Below are 9,801 nucleotides of genomic sequence, written 5' to 3'. Positions count from 1 at the left end.
CATACCACCGATGTAACTCACCCCAGTCAAGTTAGAGCAGCCTACCGGAAAATATAAATAAAATAAATTAATAAAACTTATTGTCAACTAGACATAAAAAAAGCATATTTAATTTAGCCTACACATTATACTCATAGATATCTAGATGCATTTTGAAGCTGTACTGCTTTCAATTTGCCTATTTATTATCTCTGTATATATATATTTTTAGACTCTTCGTGGTCTTTTGGTGCGTGCGATCACCGGCAGTGGTTTTATTTTGAAAGTCCTGCTCTGAGAGCGGCTTTGTGGTGTCTGCCTTGATGCCTGATGCTCAAACAGAGAGGAGGAGGAAGTCTCTCCGCACCGCACCGCACCGTACGGTCGATGTTCCGGGCCGTCGCTGTCGGTTTATCTCCCCGCTATGTTCAGCAGCCATGAGGTGAATGAGAAACAGTCGTCGGAGGTTCTTAGCAGCGGGAAAAGGTAAAAGTTCACTCTTTCTTTCCTTCTCCAGGGGAGAAACAGAACGTTAGGCAGTGTAGTTACCTGTGGGGTCATTGAGGAGGGGCTGCTCAGGTGAGCCCCCTTCTGTCCGGAAACGTCCTCGCGGACAGATGGACTCTTTAATGTGTAACTTCGTGGGAGACTTTCTTTTTCTGCTGCCTACATCTGGATGGAAGAAGGCTGCACGGCGAACTCCGGCCAAACACCTGGCACCACTTTTCTTAGTTATCCACATATTTACATGTTTAAGGGAAGCGCGGTTTAAAAAAGTTTCCTGGACAACGAGAGTCGGTGGTCAGTGCGGCGTGGGTGTCGAACACACAGCACTTGTTTTAAGTCTTAAATCCCCCACCAGTCCTCCAGCGACACACAGCTGCACACAGCGACAAGTTATCACTGTGAAGCGTGGTGTCACTTTCCAATGGTTGGTGCTTGCCTGGTGGCCATGCCGAATAAAAGAGCATAATAGTATAATTATTTCTCTCTTTCTTTAGGCAGGATCATATTATTCGCATGACTTTTAAAAGGAGATTGGTTTAAGAGCAGCGGGTCACTGTTTTGAGTCCAGATACTGTCTACTGGACTCCTTTTTGGAGAGGTAGGGTACTGTCACTGATAGATTATTGATTGATTGGTTGATTTACCCAAAGAACTTCCAGCATGCTATAGACCCAGAGGCTTGGCACATTGTTTATGTTGTCACAGCATGCTAAAGCCTGTAACCACTAAACTGTCAACAGCAAAGTTTGTAAATCCGTTGGAACTGCAGATTAATTTATGCCAGAGATATTACATTTTTTCTTGTGTTTCCCTGCAAGAGGCTTTAGTCTTGCCCCACATTAAGCTGTGCAACAGTTTCAGGAAATAGCTTCTTGTCTTGTTCAGACAGGGCTGTGCAGTTGCACAACTCCACCAGCTGAGAAAAAAAAACTATAACAGCCATCTGAAGTCCTTTTATAAGTGATGTCATATCATCTTTAAGTGTCCGGTACAATGTGGTCATCGTTTGAAAATTGGACAGGTGCTTTTATTATGATTCTGTCTGCTTCGGTTGGATAAAACCATTGTTTGTTCATCACTCAGATCTGTAAAATGTAGAGGATCCGCTCTGCAAAAGTGCTTTCATGTTTAACAACGGATTAACCCAGTATCATATTAAAACGCTATCATCCCTTATTTGAATTCTAGCAGGCATTTTGTAAAATCAGTCTGCCTGTTTTTTTCAAACGGTGGTGACCTCATTTAGGGCTTAAAGAAGAAATGTGTTTTCATACAGTCATCGGAACATGTGTCAGCCTGCTCCAGCACCCTTAATAACAGCGACTGAGGCTTACTGTATACAGAATCTCATCAGATCAGGTTGACTTTAATGGAAAACTTTCTAGCTTTCTCTTTTCATATGGCTCAGGTGCTGCTAATGCAGAACTTATGGAAAGCAGATAAACATCATGAAACCATCCCTGAATAGAGTATTCATCAGTTACAAAGCAGGGGTATTTTTCACACATGTCCCCAGTCTTTATAGCATTTTATTCTGTGACAACACAATCCTGAATTTATCTCTAGGGAATGTCAGTACCATATCTTTTGCATCAGTTTGTAGCTCATTGATAGTGTCCTCTCTCCTTTGCAGTGGTCGCCCTTCAGGCTCATGTCCCAGCACCTTTGTTGACATTTTTTTAAATCCATGTAGACACTTGTATTATACACGGGCTGTTACACTTTTCTTATCAGTAGAATCCGCAGTCTTTTAATGGTATTTCTTTAAAAGAAATCTTGTTAAATAGAATTATAGACCTTTCTAAATAGACATTTTTATCTCTTACATGTACTGTAGGGCAACAGGTGTGTTTGCTTTCCTCTCATATGCTCACATATGTTGTTCTAATATTGTAACACTATAATCAACAAATGCTTTACTTAGTTACTTCTTCAGAGCACTGAAGCACCCTTATGTTTTTCATCCATTATCGTTAAGGTTCAGTCATTTTGTGTAATGCTGTGACCTTGGACCTCTCTATTTATCATGATCGAGGACAGTAATCCTGTTTTTCTTGGCCATCTCACAGACTTCCTCTTTACGTAAGATCAGATCATTTACTAAAATGTGATGCAAGTAAGGTTAGTGAGTATTTCTGGACAAGGTTGCCTGCAGAAAGGATGGGTGCTTCGGCAGTGTCACCTTGAACTGTGCTGGCTTTGCGCCTTCAGCCTTCACTTGTCCACAGATTAAGCTGACACTAGGGATGTGCTGTAAATGGGACGCAACGTGCCATTTAACCATGAACAGGCTCATATCTTTAAAGGTTATAGTTGCACAGTTCACTTGCCATTGGATGTCGCATTAAAGCACCAACATCTCTTACCAAAAGAATGGGGGATGGGAAAATGAAAAAACTCACCAAAACTGACTTTGTAAGTCTTTTCACAGTCTTTCCAACAATCAGCACTGCAGGTGTAGTCAAAAACGTGGCTAGACGCCACTAAATCTGACACACTGGACGACGGAGATGAGAAAAATGTTTGTCACTCTACTCAGCGGCACATGGAGCAGGCCGACTGTGTAAACAAACCAGAAAGAGCTGCAATAGCAACGCAGGGGGGAGGGAGTGTGACGTCATTTATATCTTTACATAGCAACCTTTAAATCAAGATTTTACGTGTAGTTCTCCCTGTTAACAAATTGGAATAAAGGCTGTCATGTCCGACTGTCCTGGCTAGCTGTGCAGTGTGTGTGTTCAAATTGTATCCGTTTAGTCCAGGTTAAGTCCAGTCAAACCATCCGGCTTGATTGACCGTAAACATGTCTGTCATAGCTCATTCAGATGTGTGGCCACCTTGTTGTGTAATTTGGTTACATGATTACACCAGGGCCCTGTTACTCTAATGTTTTTGGGACCACACCGTCAGTAAGGCGCAATTTACACTTTTACATTTATAGTCAAATCAAGGGTTGCGTGTCCTGCTCAGTACCGCTTCATTAGTACTGTATACATGGTCATTGTGGTCATTTTATGCTCCAGTGCTTGAGTATAACTAGAATAACTCTAAGGCTGGGTAGAACTGACCATGGAGCAAGCATACACACCATTATTTGGCTGAAACGGCTGCCAAATGCCTCCGTGCTGCTTTTCTTCTGGAGGTTTGACATGGTCTTTCTGGGGACATGTATCACTTCCATTGATGTTTCACCTCATTTCTGTTCATAAAGTTGTTCCTACAATATAAGTTCATTGTAAGAGACTCTGACACTAGTCTAATCGTGAAACACCCTAACAAAAAAATACAATGACAACAGAAGGGATGCAGGCTATTAGTCATGCAGATGAACCGGTTTGTCTACTGTGTGTTCTGACCGCTTTGTATCAGAACCAGCATGAACTGTTTCATCAGTTGAGCTACAGGTAGCTCTCTGTTGCGATCAGACCACACGGGCCAAGCCTTCACTCCCCACCTGCACCATGACGCCTGTCTCCTAGTTCACCGCTTTTCCTTCCTTTGGACCCCCTTTTGAAAGGTATCTGACCACTGCAGACGGAAACACCCCACAAGAGCCTGCAGGTTTGGAGGGATGCTGACCCAGTCGTCATTTTTCCTGCTTCGAACTCATCAGCTTGAAGACAAAATGTTTCACCTTCGCTGCCTGATATGTTCCACCCATGACAGGTGCCATGGATAACCAGATTTAACAGTGTTATTCACTCCACCAGTCAGTGCTCATAATATTATGGCTGATGTATGTAGATTTTGACATTTTCCAACTCTTGTGGTAGTACCAAAACAGTCACTCTGCTACAACCCTACAAGCCTTGTACTGAACACAGGGACACTAAGATAAATTAGCTTAAAGCATAACATCTACTTTACAGACTTTTGTCCTACAAACAAAAGCACATATAATCAGAACAATTTAAAAGATATTATAATCATGACATCACAATAAGCTGTTTCTGCACATAGGTGCTTTAAAAGCACAGTGGAAGGAAGTTATTGTCTTTTAGCTTCAGTTAATGTGGTGTGGCAGGGTTTCAGTCAAATCCTTCAGACGTGTGTAGACATGGTTTATATTAATGTGCGATACTGAGCTATAGAGAGATACAGAGCTCTGGAGCTGCAGAGGTGTGCTGGCCTCCGATCAGGAGGAGAAGGGTCAAATTAATCAAATCAGGCCACGACCATGTTCTCTGGAAATGTAAACAGAGTTATTGTCCAGCTGAAAACCAAATACACGCCTCATACTGAGAGATTACTCTGGTAGCTACCTGCAAGCACAAGTGTGTTTTTGATATGATGGGTGGGGTTAGCTTGTCACCCCAGTTCACCTTTGAGTTGATGAATTTATATAATCACCCCCGAGTTCAAGCTGTGTCATCAAAAATAAAAAATAGTAAAAGATTTTTGCAGGAAAAGAAAAGAGACACATTTAGCAACACTAGTAGAATAGTAGATCATGACAAACGTACACTTTTCCTTTCTTGAATAATAGCATCCACAGTCAGGCCTGTGAGTGGCCGTCATCCTTTCCCTCTGCCTGCTGTCTCTCTCTTTCAGTTATCCACAATCTAATCCTTGTATGTGGGTCAGGAGAGAGAATTCTGAATCTAGGCTACAGATATCTGAGTCATTAGTTTACTCATTTTCTCCAAACTGGGCATTGCAATAAGTGGTTCTAGAGTAATTCCTGGGTAAAGTTACTAACTATTACTGTTCGCGGACTAATATCCCTTTTGGAAGAAATATCATGTCAGTGTTGTTATGCTATCAGTGTCAGAAATTAGGTATGACATTTTAAAATTCTTGGACTCTCAATCTGAAACTGTATTTTCAATGTCACTACTGTAATATCTGTAATCATCTCTGCGGTTTTTGTAAATACTGGTCCTTGTCTTGTTCTTTGATCTGTCCCACCCCGGGCATTCCTCCAGTTTCCTTTGCCAGCTGATAACATGGTAGGTTATCATTGCAGTTAATGACAATACAAAGTCTGAGGCCGGTAAGAGGCTTATGGGGCTGTTGCTTTACAAAATCAGGTTTTGTCAGAAACCGGAGCAGTAGCTCTTGGCAGGTACAACTGCTGCTGTTTGTAGTGCAGAGATCATATAGAGAGATGACAGATTAGCAAGTATCATAATATGCACAGACAGCAGTGTCTACTCACAGTTTGTTCCTTTAGTTGGAAATCGAGATTATGTTTTACAGTACAAACATGACTTTGCAGTGGGCAAACTGTAAATGCATGATAGACGACTCAGCCAAATACATGCACACACAAATTCAGGAACAAGCCATTAAAAATGTTGTAGTAGCTGCACTCTGTGTTTTTACTGATGATCACGTTAGGTGGACCTACTAAAGGTGGACAGAATACCCGCATGGTAAAATGCATAGCAGTTCAATGGCATTTCATAACTAACTTCCTCTGTGCCCCCGCGGGAGAGTTGTGGATTCAAATGTATGCAAATGTATTTTCAGGACAGAGCTTGTACTGTTATTTTATAAATTTTTTGTATTTTGTGTTTTTATCCACCACATATCATTATACAACACGAGTGTATAATGAAACAAAGGTTCCATTCATACTACAAAAAAGGCAATTAAATGTTTAGAATAATAACATATGAAATTAAATAATACATACAATAATACAACATATACAATTATTTATATACATATATGCATACATGTACACACCCAAATAATTCTGCAGCGCATCTTTTGAATTTGCATCTGGGAGATTGTAATCAGCAGTAATATGATAGTGATGATAAATGATAGTGATGATAAATACATGAATCAACAGTGACATTTTAAACTGAATCTTAATTAAGAGTTGGCATGCTTTGTAGAAATGTAGTAATTTAGCTCCAAATCGTACATTTTCCATGCACTGTGCTGACAATACATAATGAAGAAATGAAGTGTCTCGTTCTTCCTCCAAATGTTTTATCATTTTATTAGTGTTGCCAGTTTGAATGGCATTTGTGTTGAAGCACAGGCAGCATTAGAGCAAATACCATTAATGAATAATGTATGACATGTATCCTCATGGTTCAGACTTTCATAGACCGTGTGATCCTGCTGGAAGACTGTAGGATTAAGTAGGTGGACCTTTTAATCTTACGTTATTTAACCAAAGGTCACAAATTAAAATACTCAAATGTGTAAAAGTTATTTCTAATGAAGGGAAGTGTGAAAAGAAACCCAATTAGGTTGTAATTTACGGGAACTGTACCTACAGCACAACACATGCTAAGATTGTGGTTTTGTTTAGTCTTTGTTGTGGCATTTCATTTTGACTGATGATACGGTGCTATTTCTGTGTAGTGTGTCTGCATATTGGCCTGCACTGCAGTTGCTGTATGTTAAATATGGGTACAGTATGTGGCTGCCCTCATATTGATGGGCTAGTCTTTGTTGAGGTTACATATAGCTTGATGAAGAAGCATTTAGAGTCATATGTGAATGTGTGTTCAGTTAATACAGTTAATAATTACAATTTGTCTGGTTGCTGCAGTTTAGTGCATGTGCTTTATTTTTAATAAAAACTCATTATAAAAGTAAGTAAAATACAGTTGGAAGGTAAGCTATCCTGCAACAATCTGTTATGGTGATGCAGAAGAATGATTTATTATTTCCTGATTACCATAGGAAGCATGAGTTAATCATCAACCTCATATCATTGAGGTTTGGTTCAGAATTTCTTTTTCCTTGCTTCCTTCTTCTCTTTAATCTTTTGATTCTGTTCCAAGAGCTGATAATGTGATATCTACTGTTAATATGCAATGCCTTTTGCTCCAATGGCACCTGTTTCTGGGTTGAAAACGGGTAAGGCTTGCTTAAACAATGAGATCTTCTTTGTGAATACAATGTGAGAGATGATGTTACAGTAACTGTTACCACTGAGTGGTATGGTTATGGCTACACACTGACTAAAAGGCACAGTTCTTCCACAACCAAAATACATATTTTTCCTGTTTTGGTGTGAGTTTTCAGTTTTGGAGATATCAGTCATAGAGATGTTTGCCTTCTCTCCAATATAATGTACCCAGATGGCACTCGGCTTGTGGTGCTCAAAGCGCCAAAAAAATAACTTTGAAAACCCAACAACAAAGTCTCTTCAGAAATCATGACCCGCTTACTCAAGATAATCCACAGACCTTGTTGAGAGCACTTACAGCACTTAAACTATTTTCTAGATTTACATCTACAGTAATGGATAGATATGAGAGAGGACTGTCATCTAACGCTTGGCAAGAAAGAAAATAAACGTATTTCCCAAAATGTCAAACTATTGAATTAAGACACTTTCACTTCGGTTTTCTCCCATGTTTTATATGTCTCTCATTCCATGAAGGATTTATAGTAAAATTTTATTGGAATTACAGTTAATTAGGAATGTTATGTTGTCATCCTTTAATGGTTGCAATTATCTGGGGGCTGATCAACAGCTGAGCTTCCTTGCATGTTCATAAGAATTAATGGCAAGAGAATATAAGAAGTATGTAAGAATGTGACAAAAGCATTGATGAATTGGTCAAAGTGGTCAGTTATCCTGGAGAGAGATAGTTGATTGAGTCTCATTCCCAGGTCACCTTGGACACTTTGGGTAAATAGGAATCAAACAAAGTGTCTCAGAGCGAGCCACACAACACAACAGGTGCTGTTTGTACTCCCAGATCGTTGCTTTGGGTTGCCAGTTTGCCAAGCTGGAACTGAGAATCAACAATGAACAACTTTTCTCCAGAATGACTGAGCCCACATTTAATGTCAGTCTTAGCTGTAGACAGTGACTAACTCCTCTCTGTCTCTGTTTTTTTTTTTAAATCTAGCTGGTGGTGATGTCCAGATCTTAGACAAAGACTAACTCTCCCTCCCATCATGGACTCCAAGAAGCCGGGCATGCTGCGGCATCTCCGCCAGAAGATGCTGCCACATCTTCGGCGAGGCAAGACGAGCCCAAGCAAGTCGGTCATCCAGCTCGAACACGCCATGGACCACCGGATGAGCTCCTCCGTTCCCGACATGAGGGACATGAGGCAGGAGTACGCTCACGTCTCCTCCAACACGCAGCTGCAGCAGTACAATTCCCCCAGCTACAGCAACCCCTCCTCACCACTTGTCAAGCCTGCTCGAGGCCCAGGAGGAGGTGGGAGTGGCCTGAAGACAGGAGTACCCGGTGGAGGAGCTGGGAGGAGTGAACACAGACTAAGTGTGCCTACAGACTGCACAGACTGGGCTTCTTCTCAGGAGTCTTTCAACAGTCTCTGTGAGGAGGAGAAGAGTTCCCTAGAGACAAACTACAGACCTGCCAGGGGAATGGAGCCTGAGGAGCTGGCCCTACCGGAGATGATGACAGTCTACAGTCCAGACACTCCATCCATGGAGGCTTTCCAGGACAGCTCACAGGTACAGACACTGCGTTTGAAATGTTGAATCAGTGTCTGAAAGAACGGGTCATTCCTCCAAACATAAGCAAAGGGTCTTTATATAAAGGTTGTAGACCTAAACATTTTAATAGATTTTTATTTCCATTTCCATATCTCTTACGCTGGATTAATGTTTCTATATCAATACATTTTGTAGAATAATTAACGGTGAGCATGACCGTAGAATAAGATTGTATAGTATAGTATAGTATTTTGTTTCCTGGTAGCACACAGGTAAAGAGATCATGTACTTCTAATGAACGGGTTGGTTTATTGTACACTGGTGGAAGTGAGGTTTCAGGTATATTTGCACAGGACCTTTTAAAGTTTACCTTGGAGGAGCTGGGCGAAGATGAAATTAGAGCTCATTCCAAAATCAATAGTCTACAGCAGCAAACTCTGGCTGTGTGTGTTTGTATACTCCCAAAGCATGACATTTAATGGCAGGTCTTTACAACAACATATCACGTTACAAGGATGTTGATTTGAGCACGGGTGCTAGATAACTGATCTTATATGGTATGAGGTAGGAATCAATAGTATTAAGAGTTGGTGTTTTGTTGTGACACATGTTAATATTTATACATATTTTGGGATTTGATGCCCAACATTCCACACATTCTGATGTTTATTTCTGTAATGGCCAACTTTAAAATCTAAAGAGATCTGACTTAGTTCAGTAGGCTCAGAAAAATGTTTAGAATTTTGAAATCAATCTTTCTCTTTAATTTAAGTTATTTGAGATCCAGTTGCTTGGTCTAACACATTTTAAAAACAACACATTCTTAGACAAATTTTTAGGTCTACAAAAAAATCTAACAAAATATATATGAAATAGAAAGTGTGTGTGTGTGTGTGTGTGTGTGTGTGTGTGTGTGCGCCTCTCTGA

The 9,801-nt window shown here is 40.5% G+C and overlaps 1 protein-coding gene across 3 annotated transcripts in view; it reads left to right on the top strand.

Moving 5' to 3' along the window:
• Positions 1-333: 333 nt before the first annotated feature.
• LOC118321285 (multiple C2 and transmembrane domain-containing protein 2-like) overlaps positions 334-9,801 on the top strand; it is a 41,652-nt gene continuing 32,184 nt past the window's right edge. For all 3 annotated transcript variants that reach the window (XM_035652552.1, XM_035652550.1, XM_035652549.1), the window contains exons 1-2: positions 334-465; positions 8,316-8,892. In XM_035652552.1, coding sequence (XP_035508445.1) covers positions 8,365-8,892 — 528 coding nt within the window. In that variant the 5' untranslated portion in view covers positions 334-465; positions 8,316-8,364. The remainder of the gene's footprint in view (positions 466-8,315; positions 8,893-9,801) is intronic.

This window comes from Morone saxatilis, unplaced genomic scaffold (genome assembly GCF_004916995.1).
Source record: "Morone saxatilis isolate NCDOM2014 unplaced genomic scaffold, NCSU_SB_2.0 Contig11, whole genome shotgun sequence".
NCBI classification, from domain to species: Eukaryota; Metazoa; Chordata; class Actinopteri; family Moronidae; genus Morone; species Morone saxatilis.
This window is presented reverse-complemented; position numbering and strand designations above follow the sequence as displayed.